The sequence below is a fragment of the Hetaerina americana genome, unplaced genomic scaffold, assembly GCF_022747635.1.
Source record: "Hetaerina americana unplaced genomic scaffold, ioHetAmer1.1.p SCAF_40, whole genome shotgun sequence".
Taxonomy (NCBI): Eukaryota; Metazoa; Arthropoda; class Insecta; order Odonata; family Calopterygidae; genus Hetaerina; species Hetaerina americana.
In genome coordinates, this window is record NW_027286986.1 from 4,547,755 (window position 1) to 4,572,754 (window position 25,000).

Sequence of the window (25,000 nt, forward strand, 5' to 3'; positions counted from 1 at the left end):
AGCAGGGATGTGAGAGTTAAGGAAGGCAAGAGATGTAGTGGTGGTTGGAGTAGCAGTGGTGGTGCACTCACCCAAGTAAGAGGCACGGCAGAAGCCACAGGAGAGGCGGTCTGTAATGGTTTTTGAAGTGCAGGTGGCAAAGCAATGATTTTTGAACTGGGATTATATAGTCTGGGAGGTGGCAGGTGGAAAAAGATGGCTGCAAATGCAGCAAACTACTTCTTTGTACATTGCTTATTGTCTAGATGTCTAGCCTGATGCTCTCAGGTTAGGATCCTACTATGGCAAAGCTGCCACAAAATGTATAATAACAATAAGTTAATGATGAAATTTGATCTCAGCCAATGGTGTATCATAAAAATAAAATATATGATATAATTCTAATAGATAATTGAAGGTTGTTTATGTTTCTGTTATTTAAAAAAATCCAGAAATAAATGATCCTGAGGAAATGCCATCGCCAATTCATCGTTCTGAACAGAAAGCTTATCAAGGTGAAGCTTCACCTAAAAGGAAGGCTCCTGTGCACACTGTCCAAAGGTTGGCAGCACTTGCTGACCACATAAATCATTGGGAGGATGATGTGAATCATCCAAAAGGTGTGGCAGAGGTGACCCAAGGGGGCAAGCCCCTGGTGGATTGTGCTCCTGTGAAGAAGGTGACAGTGAGGAGTGCGGGGCAGGGCCTCAAGAAGGCAGCTGTGGATGGAAAGCCTCCAGCCAGTGATAAGCCTCTGCAGTGGGATCGTGAGGTCATTGCCAATTTGGTGAGTGCCATGTCCATACACTGCAAGATCTCGACCTGAACGACAAATGGAAGGTGCCTTTTTTCAAACAAATGTTGCAAATGTGAGCTGGGTTATTTGAAATGCATGGGTGTTCCATGTGGTAGTGGAAATTGTAGTCTTACGTAAGAAGCCTGTGTTCTAACAGGAGAGAGGTAGTCTGTGGGAGTTCTCCCAATGGGGCCCAGCCACTGGACCCATGACGATACTGAGAGTGAGATCCAGTCCATTTTTGTGGTCCATGAACCATGGTCCATGTGTTATGTGCACCATAGTGTTTGCGCTTTCATGAGATTGAACTTGATGACTGCCATTGAGGCAGCAGTCTCTCTCTCCTCCCTCTGGGCAAGTTGCTTGGTCTCACTTCTCTTCCTAAAATTGCTCATCTTAACTCGCCATCTGCCATAAGGTCCTGAGAAGTCAAAGACATGCACAGGTTAAAGATAATTCAATGTCTGGACATGCCAACTTGCTAAGTCATTCACTTATCATTATTGGTATTCTATTAATGTGGGTTTGGATGGAGACAGGCTTTATATTACTACAACAGGTATACCTGTGCCTCTCTCACAAAGCACAAAATGACATGCAATGCTACATTTTGCCCCCCTTCCACGCAGAATGTTCTCTTCTATCCAATTTGCCTATTTTCCCCTTTCCCTTTCTCATTTGTTTTCCTTTTTGCCCTCTTCATCTTGCCTCAATGACCATGTATCCGTGCAGTACACCTCCACCGGGTATGTCGAAGCTTTCACGTGTGCTTTTGCTTTAAAAGGTTTTAATAAAGGCTGCTCTCTCTCAGTGGCATCGAATAACCCTGGGCAAATGTGCATATTACTTACAGGAATCCCAGGGTTTTCGCCCAAGTACATCGGGGTCACGCCTTGTGTATGATTATGCTAATGACTCAGCACCAGCAGGATGCCCAAGGAATGCAGCGGAGTCCCCATGCGTGTCCCCTGGTGTCTCGGTGAACAGAGCAGGGGGGAAAAGTGTAGAGGAAGGTCCATGCCAGCAATATCAAGGTGAGGTGGGGGAGTCGAGTGGAGTAACCTTTCCACACATATGCTCCCTTCAGACTGGCTGTACCTGCACCTACTTGTAAATCTGTGGTGCTTTGCATTAAATTTATTTTTGTATGTAAGAGTGATGAGAGCAGACATACTTATTATGCTTTGTAGTAAGTAGGCACCAGAAAATGTCATACCCACTATAATCCTTGACCAACACTAAACAAAATTCCCAAATCTTGAACCATAAAGGTTCAGTGTTTCAATGTATTTTGCATTTCAAAAACATAATTAATTGATCATGGCAAATTCATACATGTATTAAAGATCCATATTTTCATCATCATTCATTTTTCCCTTTGCCCCCTAATGTTTGTTCTACTGTTAAAATGATGTTCTTTTCATTAAGGAACTTACATTTGTCTTTCTCTCTTATTTTGCTTGAAATCGTTTCAAATGCATGCATGCTAATCACCACCATCAATTTCTCAAGTTTTGGTTTTGTCATTGCAACCAGTTATAAATTTAAGTGGAAGGGAGTGAAAATAAAGGGGCACAATGCCAATATCTGGGTTTTTTATTACATAGGCCAGCATGGAAGTCAAACTGCTCCCTACCAAAGGATTGAAGGCAGAAGAATCCCAATGACTTCAATACCATTGAAATATATCTGTATTTCGCCTGGATTTGCATCTCTTCTCATGAGAGCCATCACAATCCATTATATTAATGTCCTTGATGAACCAAAGTCTTGGTCATTCTCGTTTCCCTCTCCCAAGACCCCCATGTATTTATGATGAAATTGTTGTGTTTTATAAGATTTACATGATGATTTTTGCCTTCCTTTTGTCTCTTTTATTGATCAGGCATCTTCTCTCGTTTATTTCCTGTAACACATAATCATTCCTTCTTTTTTTAATCGCAATTTTTCTGTTTATTTTCCTCCATAACCAAATTTATCTCATTTCTAGTATTTTCTTTTCTTACTCAACCTATGTCCACATTTTCCCGTCATAAGTTAGCACAGACACATTAAATGTTGGTGCTTGTGCATTTTCCAATTCCTTCTTTATGCTCATATTTTTTCACTGTTACTAGGGTGTTATGTTTTTACAAGCATTTTTGCCAATGCCTCTCATCTCCTGCTATTTCGACTGACAATGCTCCCAAGATCAAAGAACTCCTTTACCATATTTCCCAGCCCATAAGACACGCTTCTTTGCTCCAAAATCTGCTCTGGAATTAGCTTTCATCTTATGGGCTGAGGTCATAACTTTAACCTCAAAATGTAAGCAGGTTGACCAGAAAAATACTTACTATTACATATTTTTCTCTTACATCAGGCATAGAAAATTGTTGCTATTATTATAAATTTTGATGATGTGACTGTTTTGAGTCAGTAGTCTCATCTGTATTTACTTCCTTCTTCTCTTCTATGTATATGTTGTTGGTCTTCCTCCATTTTTTCTCTATCATATGATTCTTCTGATTAATCTTGTCCCTACTTACTAACCTCTGCCCTGAGGAACAGGGTTTTCCCATTTTTATCCTTACAGTGATTATTTTTAGTTCTTGGATTGTATAGTAGTGGTCTTGTTTTGTTAAATTTATACCGTGTCCATTTTTCTTTGTCTGTGTCTTTTGCAATATCCTTGCCCATTTGTCTCATCCACCTATTTTTTCTGTTGATGTTCAACTGTGATGAATTAGAGATTGCTGTGATTTTGTCAGGAAATTAGAGCAGACTTTGTTGATCTGAGGCCTGTCCTCTCATCGTGTCGGGCACCCCTTAATAGCTCTGGGGTCCATTATTCTGCTGAGGTATCACAGTTTGTAGAGCGTAGGTTACACAAACACACATCGAGAGTTTAGCATAGTTGGTAGGCCACAGCACAGGTCATATATTGGGGAAAATAAAGTAGGATCCAGTGCTTTTCCTCACTTAAGATCGGGCTATGACTCTCAGATTCCAAAAATTATAAAACAAATAGACACTTCCATTGACATGTCAAAATAATTATTTTATAGTGAAAACTGATTGAAAAATGTTGGCGTACTTTGTACATAAATGAAGGATGGATTACACAAGGTTAACACAATGGATTCTCAAGTATATTGGCAATAACAGCAAGTTGGATGCAGGTAGTAAAGAAAAATATTTTTGGATAAAATGGAAGAGAGAAATTAGGAGACCTAAAGTGGTCTGAGGAGAGATAAAAGAGATGTATGCGAAAATATTAAAGCATCTCGGAAGGGTAGAAATCAGAAAAGGAGAAAGATTTGAACTTTGTACGTGGTTCCTGCCCTAATTTATGTAAGGGACAATCCTAATCAATTGGGTGCAGGAGTATTCATTGCTGTAAATTCAATTCTTAGTGGCCAATGAATCCGACGAAAATGACATGGAAAGGGTTTGGTGCAACATGAAAGGCTACAGCGATAGAAGCCTATTTGTGTGCTCATTTAACAGACCCCCAGATTCCAATACAAATGTTCTAATCAAGCTCAACGGCCAAATGACCACCCTCAGCTACAAACATAGCAACAGTATCGTTGTAATCACTGGTGATACTAATCTACCGTCAATTGATTGGGACTCGTTCTGTGTAGGCAAATCAGCCAGAAACAGTGGTTCTTGCCAAGAACTCCTCCATGTTTTTGCAAAACACTCTTTAGAACCAATCGTTAAATGACCAACACGGGCTCATAGCATACTTGATGTCTTCGTGACTTCTACGCCCGAAATAATTACAATCATCAGTGACCGTGAAGCTATTCTTTTAGAATTAAAAATTAATTTTGTGAAAATAATCTAAGAAAAGCATAAAATATACTTATTCAACAAGGCAAATTTTGACAGATTTGGAGAATATGTAAAAAAAGAATAACTACAACATAAGACAAAAACTCTGACAATTGATACAGAGAACTTGGAAATATTTCTTAAACATTATACCCAAAGGAATGAAGAAGTGCATTCCATCCAAACTTCATGCAACAGAAGGGAACCTAAATGGTACGAGGGAGAAGTCAGATCGGCATAAAGAAGGCTACAGTCAGATTTTAAAAAGAGTTGAAAAAGTAAAGTTATAGTTCATTAGAAGCATCTAAACTTAGTTATTCCATCTTCTTTTTCACTGTTTAAAGCACCCTTGGCAGTCCTCCTCGGTAGTTGAGCTTTTTATTTTTCTCGTAGTTTCTCGCTTTATTGTGTCCACATCTTCCCAGTGATGTCTCCTTATCACATCTTTGTATTTTGGGAACAGGAAAAAGTCACAATCTGGTGAATAAGGAGGATGATCAAGGATGGCGATTGATTTCTTTGCCTGGAATCGGCGAACCGTCAATGCTGAATGTGCAGGTGCATTGCCATGGTGAAGGAAGGATCCATCCATCATCTTGAGTCAAATTTGGTAGCACGCGATCTCTCAAATGCTTGAGAACTGTAAGGTTTTGAGAACTGTCAGCATTTACTGTTTGTACTTCGGGAAGGAATTCATGATGAACAACACTTTGGACATCAAAGGAAACCAGGAGCACGACTTTGATTTTCGATCGGCTTTTTCTTGAGTTTTTTGTTTCGAGGTCAGTCTTTTGCTTTCCACTCCTAGCTTTGGATTTCAGTTCAATGTCATACTCGTAAAACCACAATTCGTCACCAGTGATTACCCTATTGAGAAATCCAGCATTGTATTCAAGTGAATTTTTCCAGTCAGTAACACATTTAACTTTTGATCTGGCATCAGCAGCTTGGGCACGATTTTTGCTCAAATTTTTTGTAAACCCAAGTGTTTGGTTAAAATACTGTGTTAATTTTCCTAAATTCAGTTCCTCAGCTATCATTCGGACAGTTCGGTAAGGACAAGGGACTGCACACGATCAATGTTGTCGTGGACAAGGGTGGTTGAAGGTCGTCCCGGCCTTGCATCATCATCCGTGGCATCTTGTCGGCCATCTTTAAAACCCTTAATCCACTTGCAAACGGATGTTTTCTTCAGAGCATTATCACCGTAAATAGCTGTCAACATTTCAGTAATTTCAAGATAACTTTTACCACACTACACCAAAAAACTTGATGTTGATTCGTTGCTCCATGATTTCGTCAATTTCCATTTTGTTCAAACAGCATCTGTTTGTACTGCATCAGCTATTGTTTTGTTTTCTCCTGATCTAAGTATATCGTGAATGAAAAGACCCGAATGTGTATGGCAAGATCTCCTCTTCCTAAATCCAATTGGTGTTTGTGGCATAGTATTTTCCTACTATCAAGAAATCTCAATGTTACTGATTTTTGTGTTTTCTAATATTTTACAAGAGATCGATCCAAAAGAAATGGGTTGGTAATTTGTTGGTTTCTCTCTATTGCTGCCTTTATATATGGGAGTTCTATGAGCTAGCTTCCAGTCGAGAGGTACTGAGGCTTTTTCTTTTGATTTTAGAAAAACAAAATCTAAAAACAGAGCAATATCTTCAGTTAATTCCTTCAATGTTCTAGCAGGTATTTCTTCTGGTCCTAGGGCTTACTTGGTTTTGCTGCTTTGGCTGACAGCTAAAGCCATCAAAGTTTGGAAAGATGTGAGCTTGTCCATTCAAATTCATGATATTTTAAGTAAATATTGTGAATGTATTCCAGAGGGAAATTGTAATAAGTGACCACTTTATTTTGGAAGTTATTTTTAAAAATATTAGTTTGATGCAATGTCTTCCTAATTCAAGAATCCTGCAATATCTGATTCTTTGAGAAGAAAATCCTGCCGTAACCCTTTATAAGCCACTTGTTTCTAATATCCAGAGGTGATTAACAGTTGCCATTCATTTATAAACCACATATTTGATATTGTTTTATCCTATTTACATACATACATATCATTCATACCTTTCCTCTGAGGCAAAAGGCACTCGGTATGCAGTAAAAAGAGAAGCCTTCACGTTTCTATAAAATCTGGAGTGCTGATGCTTTTGGAAAATATTGCATTTCCAATTAAAAATGGGCCAGCTCTACAGTTTCATAATCTTATGCTCAGTACCTTGTGTTGAAAATGGTTCTACCAAAATATGTAGTAAAAGAAGTTGAGAAAATGACGGTGCCAGGTTAATATGTTTTGGTATAATAATTGGCCAGCCATGAGGTGCATGTGTTGATTTTTTTGCAAATATGGGATCCATGGGACAGTTACCTTTGTTGGAATCATGATACTTGCCAAGTCCAACTATTCGACCTCTTGAATTTTGAAATGACGAGGTTTTATTCTAGTCAGATCTGTAACAATCTTTCAATGTTTTTTAATTAAACCAATGACCCAATTCGTGATCAAATCAAAATGCCATGTTATGCCACCCACTACTTAAAATATTTTATTTCAAGAGCATTCATTATCATGCATGAATATTTTTATTGAATGATATTGTGCTAATGATTATTTCAGAAAATGCAGCCAAGAAACTGACTCCCAAGCAAACACCAGCCCATGGTTCCGTTCTCCACAAAGCAGCCTTGTTTGAATCTCCATCCAGAAGTCCCAAGGCGAAAGATCCAGCTGAGCTGAGCGTTGCTGAGAGGAAAGCTCTGTTTGAGAAGAACAAGGGTCAGGCCTTGGTGCCCAAAGCAGCGTTCTCAATGTCTGTCCCTCTGAAACAGCTCTCCTCCTCTCCCCAGAAAGTGGCTCCTAAATGCCATTTGCCTGTAAAGAAGCCAGTGGTCAGTGAAGGCAATTGCCTGAAGCCTGCTCTTGAATTGCCTCAGACTTCTGTCTCTGCCCCCAAGATAGTTCCCCCTCAACCCGAAACACAAGAAGGTAATTATCCAAACTTCCATTCATATGACGTATGTAACTGTCAATGCCATTACCATGTTGACTGTTTCCATTTTACAGACAAATGAATACATGGCCATGCCACGAATTAATGTATATTTTCCACTTCCAATGCCATGATTTCACCTCTGTGAGGTATCACCCAGTGGAATTTATGTGGTGAAGTAAGGTATGCTGTAGGGGTAGGGATACCTGGGCAACCTGTCTCCCTGATAAACTAAATCACAAATATGTACAGCTAACTCTTGATATTACTTCTTGATTATTGCAGTGTGCTAATGGATGCATGGACCATCAATAAACATGGAAAACCGAAATACTTGTGGAGAATATGGTCGTGATATACATGAAAAGTACAATTTTTTCATTTTTCAGCCGTTTTTAAAAATTAATACTGAACTATCTCATCAAGTGAATAGGAGGACGTATTTTTCTCAGAAAGCTAATGCAATCACGTAGCCAGGAGAAACAAATGACTGGCAAAGGATTGCTGATAGGTATTCAAAAGTTTGCCAATACGGATTCATCTTCTTCATTTGATACCAATTAAAATAAAGCAGGATAGATAGTTAATGACTTATTTGTTACCAACTAAATATTTACTTAACTAAAGGCATGTATGAGGGTTGTTTTAAAAGACTCGGAATCACTACCAGATGTCAGCACTAGCACAAGTTTCCCTTGTAGTAATAGGTAATCATGAGTAAACAAATAACGCGCCCATGCTCTGGAAAGATATCTGTGGTGCGGATGACTCTCTGTTGTTATTCCCCTCTAGTGATTTGTGAAAATTGAGAAAATTGAGATTTCTAGCCATTATTAAATACTTAGTAAAGAGAGGCTTAAGTCTTAAAAGGTCATTTAATAGTAAGTAAGTAAGTAATTTTATTTGCCCAGCAGATTTGTACAATTGTAAAAAACAAGCGCAGATATAGGACACGTCAATGTTATATAAAGAAATGATAAATACTAAGTACATGTTTAAATACAAAGAAACTCATGGGACAAGAAGTTCATTAATAGAATAAAACATTTTACAGAGTAAATATTTCTGAAGGTTGAGCTTAAATATAGGCAGCTTATGTTGTGCTTTCAGTTCTTTAGGAAGTTTATTAAAAATCCTGAGGCCCATATGTTTAGGTCCATGGGCGGTGGTACAGGTTCTGACAAAGTTTTGGTGGAGGTCAGCAGAATGCCTTGTGTTATAATTGTGAACGTTGGCATTGGAAAGATAACTAGAGAAGTTGCTTTTGACATACAAAGATGCGCAATACATATACACGCAGGGAATGGGTAAAATTTTCAATTTTTTAAAGAGGGGACGACAGGATGCTGCATGAGTAGCAAAGCAAATAAGTCGGATGATCCGTTTTTGAATTTTAAATATAATATTTGCATTAGGTGTAGGGCCCCATAAAAGAATACTATAAACAACATGAGAGTAAAATTCACTATAATAAAGAGACAATAAGACCTCAGTATTGACGGTATGCCTAATGAATCTGATAAGATGACAGAGTGAACTCAACTTATTACGAAGTTTGAGAATATGGTCATCCCAAGACAGACGACTGTCAATAGAGATGCCTAGAAAACCTGATTTACTTTTTTGTACAATAAGTTCGTTATCAATATTTACAGTTATGCAAGCAGCTGATTTATTCTTATTAGCAAAGTAAATTAAAGAAGATTTACTAACATTGAGGAGGAGGGAATTGAGAAGACACCACTCATGTAACAGCTGGGTAACGGAAACAGAGGTTAATATTAGTGTGTCTACAGAGGAGGCAGACACGAGGACATTTGTGTCATCAGCATAGACGACAGGCAGCACGCCTGGTACAGAGTTCAGTAATGTTGGTAGATCATTTACGTACATAAGGAACAAGATTGGGCCCAGGACAGATCCCTGGGGTACACCACATAGAACACTTTTTACTGGAGAAAGGAACTCTCTTCCTTGTTTACTTAAGGCTACACATTGTTTTCTGTCCAGGAGATAGGATCTAACCCAGTCTAGGGAAGTCCCTCTTATTCCCAGGCATTCAATTTTTCGAAGTAAGAGGTTGTGATTGACAGCATCAAACGCCTTTGAAAAATCGAAAAATAAGGCAAGAGATTCAGATCTATTGTCAAGATCAGAAGTTATTTTGTTAACTGCTTGATATATAGCTGTGGATGTAGACCTGAGTTTCCTGAAACCATGTTGGTTGGGAGAAAGTAAGTTATGGGATTCCAGAAATAATATTAAGCGATTGTAAAAAATTAATTCAAATATTTTACCGAATTGGTTGAGCAATGAAATGGGCCGATAAGAATTCATATCGTCTTTAGGTCCTTTGCCCTTGTAGAGGGGCAAGACTTTCGCTACTTTCAAGGTGGCAGGGAATTTCCCTACCTTTAGAGATTTGTTAATTAAAAATAATAATGGATGCTTAATTGCCTCGTAAGATTTCTTAAAAATAGTGGCTGGTATTCCATCAAGACCTGCAGAGTATTTATTACTAATTTTGGACATTGCCTTAGTTAATTCATGTTCCGAACAGGGATATAAGAATAGCGAGTTACAAGAGTTGGAAATAAGGGGATATTTGCCACTGTTACACTGATTTGTAGGAGTTATCTGAGATAGGTAATGTTCATTGAGGGAGGATGCCATCTGTATAGTATTTTGATTGAGCTTTCCAGAAGTATTACGAAGTACAATGTCAGAGTTGACATTTGAGATAGATTTGGATTCATTAATTATTTTCCAGGCTTCCCTAGATTTGTTAGAGGCATTAGTAATTCGAGAATTGTTATATGATCGTTTGGCATTGTAAAGAATAGTCCTGTATTCCTTTTTCAAAGTGGAGTATTCGTGTTGACTGGAGGAGTCAGTTTTTTTTCTAAAATATGCTGCTAAATCTTTCATGTACCTTGCAAGATTACAAATTTCATCGGTAACCCAGGGTTTCTTATTATGATATAAAACTGAGGTTTTGAACCTAATTGGCCCAATGGGAAAACAAAAATTGAAGTATTCAAGGTAAGTAGAATAGAAGTAAAGAAAGTTGTCGTCAAAACAGTAATCGCTGTAAACATTCGACCAGTCATGGGAGCTTAGCCGCTCAAAGAAGTTAGAAATATTCTCATCGGAAAATTTTCTTCTGAAAATGGTCTTGCTGTTACTATTATCACTGAAGGCCTGTATATAATAATACAATTAAAGATCAGTTGTTATTCTTAATTAATGAATTTTTAAAAATCGGAATTTTCCTAGAGTCCCCTTAAATCAGCCAAAATAGTGCTAATATAAAAATGCGAAGGTTACAAAATGGCCATGAATTCATATAGACCAACATCCTTCTGCCAAGTGCCTTCGAATCTCGGTTAGTTCGAGAGCATCCATTTTTAATCCTTTTGGGAGAATATGTAGTATTTCTGGGACAAAATTGTTATTATGTTTGCAATCTATGAGGTTTTTCACTAAGAGAGAATTTGGGTTTTGCTTTTTGTAACTCCTGATGTGTTCTTGGGCTCATGTGTTGAATTTCCTCCCAGTTTCCTCATGGTAAGGTTTTGCAATTCTTGCGTTCAAGTTTGTACAGGCCTGATTTGAAGTGAGTATCCTGTTCTTCTTTGAGAGTTTAGAGAGAGTATGGGGTAGGGAAAAGTCGCTTTGAGTGTAGTCGGAAGGTGGCTATTTGAGATTTTATAGGAGGTACTCGCTCTTAAGAATGGGATCGAACACCAATTGAAGTCATTAGAAGTTGAGGGCTGACTGGGGGAAATTAGAGTTATGGCCATTGTATTCCACTTTTTAAAAAAATTATTTTTCCAACTAGGTTTGGGTTGTATCCATTACTGGTGGCTATATTTGTAATTGTTCTGAGTTCCTTATTGAAATTGGTGGGGGAAGGGGGGTGTGCAGGAGCCAGTGGATCGTCTGTAATTATTATTATTATCATTATTTGATCCGTATATGTAGGTTTCCTGAAAATAGAGATCTCATGTCAATTAACTTTATTGGTGATTGCCAGGTCTAAGAAGTTAATTGTGTCGTTAACTTCTTTTTCTATGGAAAAGGAAATATTCTTATTAAAATAAGAAATTTATTTTAATATTAATATCCAGTGCTTAGTCATGGTGGCCATCTCTTCTTCCTTTACTGAAAAAGCAATGACCACTGACTTTGTATGCCCTGAAAACCTGACCCCCTCCCCACCTTCAACCTCCCCCCTCTCCTCTGTCAGAAGGGTATATATTCAACAGCTGCATGTTTAATTTGAACCTGATGATGCCATAACTCTGTGAAACGTGGTGTACCATAAAATAAAGTATGTAAAAATTAAAAACTAATTTAATATAGAAAGTATATTTCCGTTGAATTGGCTTGCACTTATAGGTCAAAGTTATGCATGTATACCCCTTAATACCTCCCAAGACGCAAGCTTATTTAAGAGCATATTTTGGAGTAAAGAAAGTATCTTATGGGCCAGAAAATATGGTAGCTAATTATTTTTCGAGATATGGCAACTGTTGTATTTCATAAGATGCATTTCATTGTTGTAACCCTGCTGTTCAGTTTTCAATTGTTTCTTAGGGGGGGATATATAAATAATAAATATGTATAAAAATGTCTCAGAAATAATTAAAATTATCATAAACCAGGAGAAAATTCCTCTAACCTATGCTTAAGTGAAAGTAGACGAATGAAAGTATCATATTTAGTATCTTATTTATTTAATCCTCCTGCCACCAGAATCTCCTGAAGTATTTGCTAAAATGTATTTAAGGCTTTTTATGGGAAAAGCATACGCTGCTAAAACCGGTAAATATTCCTAGATGTGAATCAGGGTAGCAGATGACTTAACATGATTAGGGTTCAAATTAGAGATAGCATTATCTGGAAAGGTAAAAGACTGACAGGTGATACATGAATGCTCATGCACTTGATAATTTACGAGAGATTAGAATAGATTGTGGTAGGTTTATAAAGTGAAGGTCATTTTACTTTTAGACTGCATGTTCACATTGGAATCACCTGTTACAATTAAAAGGAGATAAGAAAAATAGCCGCGCATTGAATCCAGAAGGACTTATCCAGAAGTCAAACTTATTTGCAAACACTGAAAACTAGGTATAGGGAGACCAATGTATAAATTAAGCTAATCGCAAATTGGAAATTCCAATACTCTAGAATCTTTTATACACCTGTGAGTGTAGCAGTTGCAATTCTGATTGCTTACAGCCCTCCATCTGCCAACATCCTTCGTAAAAGCCCAACTTATTTTACCTTCTTCCACCCCTCTCTTGTCACCTCCTCAGTCTTTCTCTTGGGAAGGCAGCTGTGCCAATTAATCATCCCAATGAAGCAGTTCTGTTTTTGTGTTTTTATCAATTTTTATTAGTGTGTGACACTGCTGCAACTTAACTGTAAGTCTTTTCCTTTTCTAGTATTATAATGTGTGTGTAGTTTAATGTCTATGTCATTTCGGTTTGTCCATGGAGACTTTTGTCATTATTTTTCTTCCTCCATTGTGCCTGTAGTGTGTGCATATTCTTCAGCAGCTGCCAGCAAAGTTTTGGACAGACGCAATATCTTTGAGAAGGGCAAACCTATTCAGAGTTTGGAGAATGACATTCTCAAAAGTGTGAAATCTGAGCGCCAGAGGGAACTGGAGATGCTTGCCAACCGCTGGAATATCCAGAGGGAGGCAACAACAAAAGCTAATACTGCCACCAAACCACCAGAGCAAGCACCGATTCAGCTAAATGGTAGTCAAGCATCAAAAGTAAGACCTTGGGCTAGAAAAATCATCATAAAGACGATATATCCTGACAGTTATTATCTACTCTCACCCGAATAACCTGCACTTGAGATCCACAGTCAATCAACTCTGTACTATTCTGGAGAAGGGTGCAATCATTGTAGAATCACTTAAAGGCAACACCCATGGAAAGATGTTAGTTTTAAGACCAACTAGCTGATATCCGTAGGTCAATGATTCCAGACATATTTTGAGCCATAGGCCCCCTGGAGAATCTAATGTAAGCAATGGACCCCCACCCATGAATATTCACACAACCACATTCATGCATGCAATGACTATTTGTATGCGCTTTATGCGAGGGTCATTTAATAAGTGAAGTGACAAATGGTCTCATTTTTAAGCTACCTACTCAAAGAAACCTTTATTGTTGTTCAGGGGTGTCAATTGGCGACCTTGGGACGAGCTCTGATCAGCTGTTTGCTAATTTTACGTCAACATAACCTCAATATCTTCATTTCACCATGGCAAGTCCCTGTGGAAAATTGCAAACGTGAGAGCTGGTGTGTTTCTGCTCCATACTCTACGTCTTTTGGTCTCAGGATCATAGTGATGGATCCAGACCTTGTCGCAGGCCACTTCAATCAAACTTTGTTGGTATAGGTGTTGATTCTTAATGAGCATCCTGGTTAGCTGCCTGGAAACACATCTCGCCCACAATTTTTCTGTGCTTGAAATGGTTATGAATGATATTGTGAACAGTTCCAAAACTTGCCTGAACCTCTGCAGGCATCATTTCAACTGGAATTCTTCTGTTATTGCAAATAAGTACATTGATCCTTGATACCAACGAGGGGCCAGAAACTTTGACTGGACGTCCACTTTGGGGTTCATCACCCACACCCTTATACTGATCAAGCCACTTTTAAACATTTGTATGGTTCTTACAACTTTTTCCGTATTGTATCAACTTTCTAGAAAGTATTTCACCTGGTTTTACACCTTCTGCAATAAAAATCTAATGACAGAGCGGTGCTCTTCTAAGGTGCAATCTTCTTGTGGACTTGCCCTTGTGAATTTAAGATTTTGAGGTTATGTTGACGTAAAATCATCAAACAGCTGATCAGATCTCATCCCAAGGTTGCCGACTAACAGCCCTGAAAAAATGGTAAAGATTAAATGAATATATAGTTTTAAAATGAGAGCATTTGTATCTTCACTTATTGAATGACCCTCCTATTTTATGGAAACTTGATTTCCGCCAACATATTGATAGCAGTCTAATGCATTTTAAACAAAACTATTTCTATCTGGGTATATGGCATTCTTTTGTGGAAGTGATTCATAATGAAACAAACTTAGTCTTCAACTTCCCTTTGTTTTTTGTCAAAAATCATTTTGCTTAATTTAGTTCTCCTCCCCTCAAATTGCGACTAGAATATATTTGCTTGTATTTTCCTTTACCGCTCCACTCCTGCTGCTACCACTGCTCTTTCCCTCCCCTATTCCTTTTCTGCCAATATCTAATTCCATTTCAATGAAAAGGTTCTTTTTTTTCCTTGATTGGGAAAATAACTGTTATCATCAACAATATAATATGTATGTTATCGTTGATATCCTATCTATTTTTTATGATATCTTTAACTATAGAAAGCACATTAATGGCCAAGACAAATTGACTGAAAAGAGATAACTTATTTCATTTTTTCACTTCTGTCACGCACCTGTCTTTTGTTAATTTTCACTAAGAAGTCTAGTCAGTTTTCCACCCAACAAAAATGGTATGTACTTCGAAAAGTCCGAGTGAAAATGAAAATACTTAATTTTTTGAGATGAAGCATTTTTCAGCATATCTCTAAAATGATAATGTAGCCCATAATTTTCTTTTGGCACGTGCTCTCTCACCCCTGCGTCTCTCGCCTGTGCAGATGGTGCCACCTCCCACACCACCACCCCTGCCCACGTTCTCCACGCCACCTCCGGGGAGGCAGGGCCTACCAGCAAAGGGAGGGCCCTTTGCCAGTCTTCCCTCGTCACCGGCTGCATCCAACCTTCCACCCACCTCGCCACACTCGGAGAAGATCTCATCTCTGGCCAATGTGCGCAAGATAAAAGTGTCTCAAGCCAAGCCGGGATGTTTGTATCCGAGTCTCTCGGACATTGATGCCACGGAGAGTGAGATGGACGTTGAAGATTCGGAGGGTGAAAATGAAAGGTGGTTGTCAAAGCAGAGGGATTTTATAATTCTCACTTGTTCACATTGATGTTGAAATTATTTTGGGATCTACTACCGACTGCTTATCTCTTTCCTTGCTGCTCACAGCTTTGGAGATTTAGAGGATGAAAGCGATGAGGGTGACTACAGCAGCAGTAACAACGGCAGTGTTGGAGCTGGGGACACCAGCTTTGGGCGGGAAATATTCCAAGCTGCAGGCATTAACGAGAGTTTCGGGAAAAAGAGCGTGAGTAACGTCTTGTGACTGTCGTTGGTTAACATTAGGTGATGTTGACCTACTGCTCATATCTGCATCCACACAATACCCTGTGAGTCACCGCAAGAGTGAATGGCAGGAGGTCTTAGGCCACCAGCCATGCATGCACAATCGCAATCATATTACTTCTGCACTACTATTGGTTTTGTCACGCGCTTGAAAAAAGTACTTGCATGCAACAATATGCAATAGCAGGTTCCATATATTCAAATCATGCTGTAGAACTGCATGGAGGAAGGAGCATGCAGGATATTGACAAAGATACAAACCGCCAATTCTAATTATCTCAAACGCGATTGTTGTTCCATCTTTTTTTATCTCCAATGGTATGAGAAAAAATTGACATTTTAAATCCATGTGATGTGATCTACCGCCGTAGGTCGGGACCTGTAATATGTCTTGAGCAATCTCAGAGGAGTAACCTGTCTTTAAGTTTATGCCAAAAATTTAACTTGTACTTAAGCCTACTTTCAACTAGTGGCTCCCATCCTAATCTTCCAATAGTGTCGCAAAACTGCTGGCTTGTGAATACTTACTTTTTATTTATTATTCTGCAAATTTGTTTTACCCAGGAAATATCTATAGTTATCGTATCACCTAAGTATTTTACCGATTCTATGTGTGTTATGTTAGTTTCCTGTATGGGTGTTAATGTTTTTGGGTGAAATACTTGTCCTCCAAAAATTTATCGCAACCCATTTATTCAAATTTAATTCCAGCTCCTATGTCTCGCTCCACTTTTGGATTGCATTTAGGTCGTTAGCTAATGATATCTTCATAACTGGACATTTCCCTATATATCATGCCATCATCAGCAAATAGACAAAGTTTACTGGAAACCGAAGGCCTAATGTCATTAATGTATAAAAAGAACAACAGTAGACCAATATTACCAATGATAACACTTCCTTGTGGGATACCCGATTCAACACTTCCTGTGTGGGATGGTACTCAGTCCATTACGACCCTTTCCTCATGGTCTGTCATACAGTGCAGCGCTTGAATCCGGACAAAGGACGCTTTTGTTTCGTTTGTCCGGATTCTATGTTTGTGGTTATAAAACTATGTTTGTTGTATGTGTATTCATAGTTCAATAACTCATGGTTGGAATTCTGCTGCTGAATTCCAGCAAGGTGGAGCACTGTCTACAGCTGAGAAGGCAGTATTTGATGAAATGGATGAGCTGTTAGATGAAGCAATAGCAGAAGAGGAAGGTGCCATCGATGGCCCAACCCCCCCAAAACGCAAGAGTGCTGATAATTCCATGCCTGGCAGAAATCTATCGAAGGTGAGTGGAAATGACAAGGTAAACATTATCAATTATCATTTTTCAGTCATTAACATCCAAGTATGCAATGCAATGGGGTGACCAGGATAGAGAGCTGCATCTGTATTAATAGGGCCTTTTGTTATTTGTTTCTGTTTTTCCATTGTATGTATCCTTTGCACCAATAGTTAACGACATTTATTAGTTTCCAGACAGGCCTATTCCAAGATGGAGTGTTTCAGAGTTGACACTTTCTGTCTGCTAGAGTATTTAATAGCTGTATTTTCTTAACTGAAAACATTTCATTTTCTGTTTCCTAAATGATTTGTTGGAATCCAAGTCGCCCCCTTTTCACAATTAATTATACTAACGTCATGTCTCATTACTCAGTTGCACAAGCTTCCTTCTTCTCCCCCTGTATCTATCGCACCAAATTGGAAATTCAGTGTGACAGATATGGAATGAGAATAAATGTAAATAAAACAAAGGTTTTGCGGTTTTCCAGAAAAAGAAAGGCTGAGTTAAATTACAATGCAACTATTTTAGTGTGTAAAACACATTGTGAAAATGACGGGGTTAAAAACTAGAGTAGGTGGAACAATTTACATATCACAGAAGTGTTTTGGACCAAAATGGTGAGAGTAGTAGTGACATGAAGAGAAGAATTGTGTAAGGCAAAGATGTTTTCACAAGGAGGAGGGAGTTCATGACAGGGACATGAGTAAGGATGTTAATAATAGGCTTGTTAAAACTTTGATATGGAGCGTAGTTATGTATGGCACGGAAACATAGTCACTGAAGCAGGATGATGGAAGTAGAATGGAGGCTTTCGAAATGTGGGGATAAAGATAATGAAATGGACTGAAGGGAAAACAAAGGGGGAAGTACTGGGTATGGTGAAAAGGGAGGAGAGGGGTTTGTTGGGAGAAATCCTAAGGAGGCAGGAAAAATGGATGAAGGGCGTATTGATTGGCAGTGGGATGTTGAAAACTTAAATAGAGGGGAGAATTTTAGGCTAACAAGGATAGGGCAGGAACAGGACAGAGATGTTGGATGGGATGAAGGAAATATACGGAAATAGAGAAAGGCTTGTTGTATAGTAGGGAGTTGGTTTATTCTTTGTTAGGAGAGACAAGATATTTATTTGGTAGTTGTGTCCATCACAAATATACGTTAACTGGTAGATTACTTTATAATGATATGTAAGACCCTTGTCCATCCATATAGCCTCAGCTATTTAACTTCTTGAATCAAGTAATTCAAGTCAGCCAATGATTCTCTCCTTATTTTGCAGGGGAAAGGGGTCTGTGCTGCTGCATTTGCTGAAGCAGGTGACCCAAAGCAACACCTGAATCAACACGCAAATTCCAGCTCGTGGGCCAAGCAGGAGGATGAGCACCCCTTGCCCCTGATGCACACCATTAGCTTCTACAGAAAACAGCAAGCTCAGGTAAGAAGAGTGAAACCCATGGGATGGAAGAAGCGAGGCCATTGTAAAATACTAGGGCGATTCGAAAAGTAAGGTCCCCTATTTTTTTCCACGAAAAATCAAATTTATTCTCAACTTTGTGTACATCATAGGAAAGGCTGAGCATTTAGCTATTTTTTTTACATAGACGCCTTGATGATCAATCACTTTTTACATCCTTGTAACCAGGTTTTTAATAACGGTATCGTACCTTTCTCCTGCCATGTCACAAAGCCAACTGACGAATGATTCTTGCACTTCCTTGTCTGACTTTAATTTCTGTCCTCCAAGGTGTTTTTTGAGATTGGGAAACAAAAACACACTCCTTTGGTGAGACAATTGGTTGTAACCAAGGACCTCCGACACAATATTCAGCACGGAGAAGTGGCCACTCTCTTCATGAAGGCCTTCCTTTATCTCATGAAGGCCAATTCTCTGGCTATTGCTCACCATCTCGTCAATTGGAGTCACCGTTGATTCCAGCAAACTCGGCCGTCCCGACCTCCGCTCATCGTGAACGTTTTCCTGGCCATCAAGAAACTCCCTGCACCACTTCCACATGTTTTTCATGTCCATACACTTCTCACAGTACACATCCACTAAATGGCAGTGAGTGTATATCGGAGAAGCAGTCGTTAGTTGGCTTCGTGACGTGGCGGGAGAAAGGTACGATACCGTTATTAAAAAGCTGCTTGCAAGGATAGAAAAAGTGATTGATTGTCAAGGCGACTATGTGGAAAAAATAGCTAAATTCTCAACCTTTCCAACAATGTACGCAAAGTTGAGAATAAAGTTGATTTTTCATGAAAAAAATAGGGGACCTTACTTTTCGAATCGGCCTCGTATATACTCGATAATAATATAATTTCCATAAATGGTGCATGAAGACGGTGTCAGTGTAGGGCCCATCAAAAGGAACAAAGTAGATGTTCCTAAGCTTGGGGACCTGATGGTGTTATATGCTTCCCTTTTCTTACCCTCCCTCCTTGTATTCCATCCGAAATATGGTAGGCGTTTACCAAACACTTGCTGCAATGACTGTGGAAGGCCTACAGCTGTGTGCGCATTGGGGTGGAGGAGGAGTGTGATCATTTGGAAATGAAGCTTTAAAATGACGGGGTGTCATTGAAGTTGTTACTTAACCCGAAAATGTGAGTCGAGAGGCATGATGTAATGTGTGTCTGTGTGATTAAGTGGTATTTCCTATGAGAAAGGATTTGAGGTAACAATCGCCATCAACTGGAGCAGAGGCTGCGGTGGGTGGCCACGGAGCATGCCAAGAGTGGAGCGTGGGAGCAGAAAAAGGCCTAGGGGCTAATGATACAGCACTATAAAGAAACTTGATACTCGATGTAGGAATTTTTTTAACAACTATAATGATTTATGTTAATAAATTATAACAATATGTATAATATTTAATAATATCATTGAAGTCTTGTACATTTGTACCATTGATTGCAATTCCAATTAGAATATATGAATTCCTTTTTATTGCAGGCTTCTCCATGTGCCAATGTCAGCAATTATGTGAGCCGTGGCAAGGGTCGATCCCAAGTCAGCCACGGCAGTGCGAGTCAAGACAGTGAACAGGCTGTGCAGGGCAAAATGAAATCCCTTCTTGAAGAGGTAGGTTGCAAGAACTGTAATGAGTGTCCATGTTTTGGTTTTCTTTTTGCCGTATCTTTACTGTAGAGAGTTTGTACATAATTTTTAGAGCACTACCTATCATTATGCTTACTTTCAAATGCAGTGATTGGTAGTATTTCCTTAAGTTATAATCACCGTTATTTGATCTCAGGAGCTGAAATAACTGAAATTGAGTTTCTTCCATATAAAAAGCCAATAACTTATGAAAAATTCAGCTGTAGAGGATATTTTGCTAATTTTGTGAGGAATTTTCAAAGAATCATTGTAAATTCAATTGTGTTGTAGAATTCTCTTCATTGCTGCAGCTGCTGTGTTCAATAAGAAATGTGATGTAGTATATTATTTACAGTGCACGGTAAAGGCAGGCACTAATCTCATTGGTGACTGTGAATCTTACTGGTGGCCCCTGCCTGCTCTGTCTCTGGGTAGAAGGGCCAGCGAATTGAACAAGTGCTCATGAAGCGCTTTGATGCATGTTAAGGGTGCCTTTTTTCTTTCTGCACGTTCCTCCTGCATGATGCATCTTTCATCACCTATGGTGCTTATTTTGTCAGCTAGCATTGACCTTTCCATGAGTCAGCAGGGGTACCTCATATGTTGTTACAGTGGTTTGCATTTGTTTACTATTGAGTTTTCGAGGACTAGGTAGCAAACGAGGCAAGCGTTTGGTTGGAGAAGAGAGGCCTTGCAGTTAGCCACATAATTTTAAACCATCCAGATGTGTGTGGCAGGAAAAACCAAAATTAGGCTTAAATTGGTAGATACTATCGTTTATGGTCATTTTTTCTGCTCAACACTTGTAAGAGGAAAGAAAAATCAATTATATTTAAAAGGTCTGCTCTTTGAAACTGAGTTTCTGTTGTGAGAGGCCTTCTCCTTTCCAAGACTTCATGGAGCATTCAGGGAAATGGTCACATTGCAGGTTACATTCACAGTTTTGGATTGCTCGGACTCGGTAACCAACTAAATTGCAAATGGATTGATCACTCATTGTTCTAATCTCTTTTTTGTAAACTAAGTAAGTTTCCTCTGCTTGTTGTCTCTCCTTGAATGAGGAAAAACCTTAGAGTTTGGTACATGTACATGAGGGCACTCCCTGGCTGGCAAGTGCATTTCCCACCCAAATAACCGGCTGTCTTGTTTTGTCAGGTGATGTAGTGCATGTACTTATGGTAAAAAGATTGAATTGACCCTATTCTTCCTATACTCAAGGTCCTCCGAAGAATTTTTCCTCTTGAGGCATTATTTACTTTCTTGAAATAGCAATTTATATTTTGTGTTTGTTGTATTGCATGTTGGGCCTTGAGCCAACTTTGTTGGTGCAAATCTACCTCTTCCGCACCACTGGTGAAAAGCTTTACATGAAATTTTAATCGTCTGGAGAATGCAGTTTGACTTGGGAAACTGTAATAATATAAGGAGCTTGAATTCCAATAAAGTTACAGGCAGTTTTACCAAATTCCACTTCACTTATTTGATTCCTTAGTTTGTTTCAGCGTAATTAATTCCAATAAACTAAATTTTAATTTTTCCAATGCAATAAAAATCAATTTTAATCTAGGGTCCTCTAGGTGCAGTTTCCTTGCGATAGGTATACAATAGCATAACTTCCTTTTTCGATGGGGTTTTGCTTTTGAAAAAGGAAGTTATGTTGCTGCACCCTGTATTTTCTTTTCTTGATAACCCATGATCACAAGCATATAGAAAGTACATCATAATGCATCCTCTATCTAATATAAATGTGATATTTTGGGTTGGGTGTCTGACATGTATTAAATACCCTTTTACAGGTGAGTAGGCAGCAAACCATTATATCACAAGCCAGCCAAGCGCTGAACCTCTGTAGTTCAACCGTCGAGTTCTCTGAGTCTGCCGAGCAGGTTGAGGGGGAGAGATTACTTCTCATTGCCAGTGAGTATGAGTGTGCGAGCGTAATGCACAAGCATGTACGTCATCATCTAAGGACACCCTGAATTGCAATGCACGGTCAGGGGCAATGCAATTGACTTTTTAATGGTAATCTTCTGATGCAAGCAATGGAGCAGTTTTAGATTGATGCCATGAATATATATATATATATGTATATGCTGAAAGCAAAGATGTCTTCTGATGTAAAAGAAATCCATGTTTTCTATTCTTCATATTAAAAAGCTCACAAAATGCAAAAAAAGGTCCCAATATATAGGAAAATACGTGAAAAACGAGATAAATCACCTAATAGGCACGCCTTGATTCATACTTCTGCTGCCTCTGTCATGTGTCACTCAAATTACCTCAGCCCACTGATATCTTTTAATGTTCAGCCTGTTAGGCTCAGCAAGTGTCCAGGATGGGACTATTACTCACATTTTGATTTGGTTGCAGTGTAACAAGTTTTCTGCAATGAGTGATTCGGCAAGTGACGGTCGGATTGTTTGAAAATTCTTCTTTTGCTTGAAAATTAATTTGTTCCCTGCTTCATTTGGGTTTGATTCCCAAGTATCACGGTTAAGTGGGTGATCTTGTGTGATTAGTTGTCCTGGGTTGAGTTTCAGGTGTTTGTGATGTGGTCTGTCATAGAAGACTTGTAAAAATTGAAGTTTTACAAATACAAATGGATATGCAGTGAAATAGCTAATCACTATCACACCAACCTCTTTAGAATAAACTTTTGTCCCCATAGCATGTATGTTTGCATTGTATACAAAACACCTCCTTGCAGTTAACCTCTTTTAACTGCCAAACTTTCATAATATGAAGTGTAAACATGGTTCGCAACATGAAGTTCACCTACTTTCAACAAATTATACAGAAATAATCGCACGTGAGCACTACTATTGAACCATTCCAGTGTGCTTAGTTTATCACTGCTACAAGACTGAGGGGGGAGTGATTGGAGTGCCGCTGCATCTTTCCTTCGAATCCCCATGCTTTTGGGTTTTCACGTGGCGGCCAATTTCCACTCATCTATGCAGGTGTAAGGAAAACAGCTTCTTCAGCTGGATAGAACTTTTCTGGCCAAAAAATCCATAGTGTGCTTTTTGAAACAGCTAAGAGAGAGAGGAAATAGACCATACACTCACGAATCACTCCTTGAGATAGTTCCCATTGCTAATTCTCGGGTAATCTTCAATGCTTCTCGAATTTCTTGGATTCCCCCAGGAAAAGTGGGTAACCCATCTAACTTCAGCGGCAAGTCAAAACTGTTTTTTTTTTTCCAGGTTCAACCCATCTTGCCTTTTATTCTCTCCTTATTGTGGTTTGACTTTATGGCGTTAAAAGTTGCATGCAATTTTTTTCCATTTTCTAAATGAAGAATATATCCATTATGGCCTTTTTTTTGGTTTGGGGCAAATTTATCAGAGACAAGAAGGTGATGGCCACGCGAATGGGGCATGGGAAGGGTGTGCGTGGTGGCCAAGTTGTTGCTGTCTAGAGTGGGGTGAGGGGAAGTGCTTTACCCTGTAGGGCATGATAGGGAAGTGGGAGGGACATTAGGCTGGTGCCATTTCAGTGCTCCTCTTCCCATCCACTCGCTCCCCTCTGCACCCTGAGCAGAAAGCACAAGGGAAGCTCGAGGAAAGTTATAAAGAGACATCTGCACTTCTGAATACTCTTGCTAGCAAGGATGCATCTAGGGTGAGGTGGTAGAGAGAAAAGATTTACCCCCGGTGCTGCATTTGTGGGTGATAAAATGGCAAAGCTATAGGTTTCTTGGCACTTGTGATATTTCTGCAGCACAGTGTGCTATTTGTGTTGGGAGGGAGGGATTGTACGTTGGGATTGACTTTGGTTGGTTTCTCCAAGGGCTGGTGGACTTAAACAGTTTTCATTTTATTTACTCCTCTTCAATGTGTATCTGTATAACTTCCAGCATTCCTACACCTGAAGATAGCTACCAATTCTGACTTATGTACCGACACTCCGAGGTGCGGTAACCTTGACTTCTCTTTCCTCTCTCCAATCCTTTCAACCAAGTGAAAAATGTTTGGGTGGAATAAAAGGCCTGCACCAGGATGCCATGACTGGTGTGCATCTGGTAGTGAGCCCTCTGCCAATCTCGTTGGAGTCCTAGTTTTATACATTCACTGCCGACTACGTAAAAAAGTTACATACATTGAAGCTAATGTTTAAATTAAAATTAACCATTAATGAAGTTTAATTATTTTCGACAAAAGCTAAAAATAATATGCCCAAGTTTTTCCCTGATAGGCCATATTTATTGCTGTGGGCCTAGCCTACAAAGAGATAAGAATAACATGTTGGTCTCAGGAAAATGCTAGGGAGAGTACTCTTCCCTGACCAGAAGAAGGCTCCAATTAATTAATCAATATTGCCCTACCTGACAGAAATTAATTAATCAATATTGCCCTACCTGCCCTATTGGCAGAAAATATATCGACATTCTGATGCTGATGTTATCCTTATCCCTTATAGTTTGTGGAAAAAATTACATATTAAATATGTCTGTTTTACACTTATTCTCTCTGATATTATTGCTATGATCTCTCTTAAAGATTGGGTGACGTAACACATTGTAAGATGGGACTTACAATGTGTTACGTTTTCAAATTCGTCACTAAAGAGACATTCACGTCCTTCCGATGTATGCAAGAGGTTTAATCTGTAAATTTACCTACGCTCCATGAGTGATTGCCAACCTAGAACCTAGACTAATTTTTATACATCAGTAAGTTAACATAACATTTTACAAATCTGCTCCTCTACGATGCAAACGATCCAATTCAACAATCAATCCAACAACAAGTAAATGAACAAATAACTTA

General features: G+C 38.9%; 1 protein-coding gene across 1 annotated transcript in view; it reads left to right on the top strand.

Moving 5' to 3' along the window:
• LOC139692741 (anillin-like) overlaps window positions 1–25,000 on the top strand; it is a 47,378-nt gene that overhangs the window by 4,599 nt on the left and 17,779 nt on the right. The window contains exons 4-14 of the mRNA XM_071590987.1: window positions 432–766; window positions 1,629–1,809; window positions 4,171–4,359; window positions 7,221–7,589; window positions 13,140–13,384; window positions 15,289–15,575; window positions 15,684–15,822; window positions 16,982–17,140; window positions 18,414–18,569; window positions 20,085–20,213; window positions 22,025–22,145. Coding sequence (XP_071447088.1) covers window positions 432–766; window positions 1,629–1,809; window positions 4,171–4,359; window positions 7,221–7,589; window positions 13,140–13,384; window positions 15,289–15,575; window positions 15,684–15,822; window positions 16,982–17,140; window positions 18,414–18,569; window positions 20,085–20,213; window positions 22,025–22,145 — 2,310 coding nt within the window. The remainder of the gene's footprint in view (window positions 1–431; window positions 767–1,628; window positions 1,810–4,170; window positions 4,360–7,220; window positions 7,590–13,139; window positions 13,385–15,288; window positions 15,576–15,683; window positions 15,823–16,981; window positions 17,141–18,413; window positions 18,570–20,084; window positions 20,214–22,024; window positions 22,146–25,000) is intronic.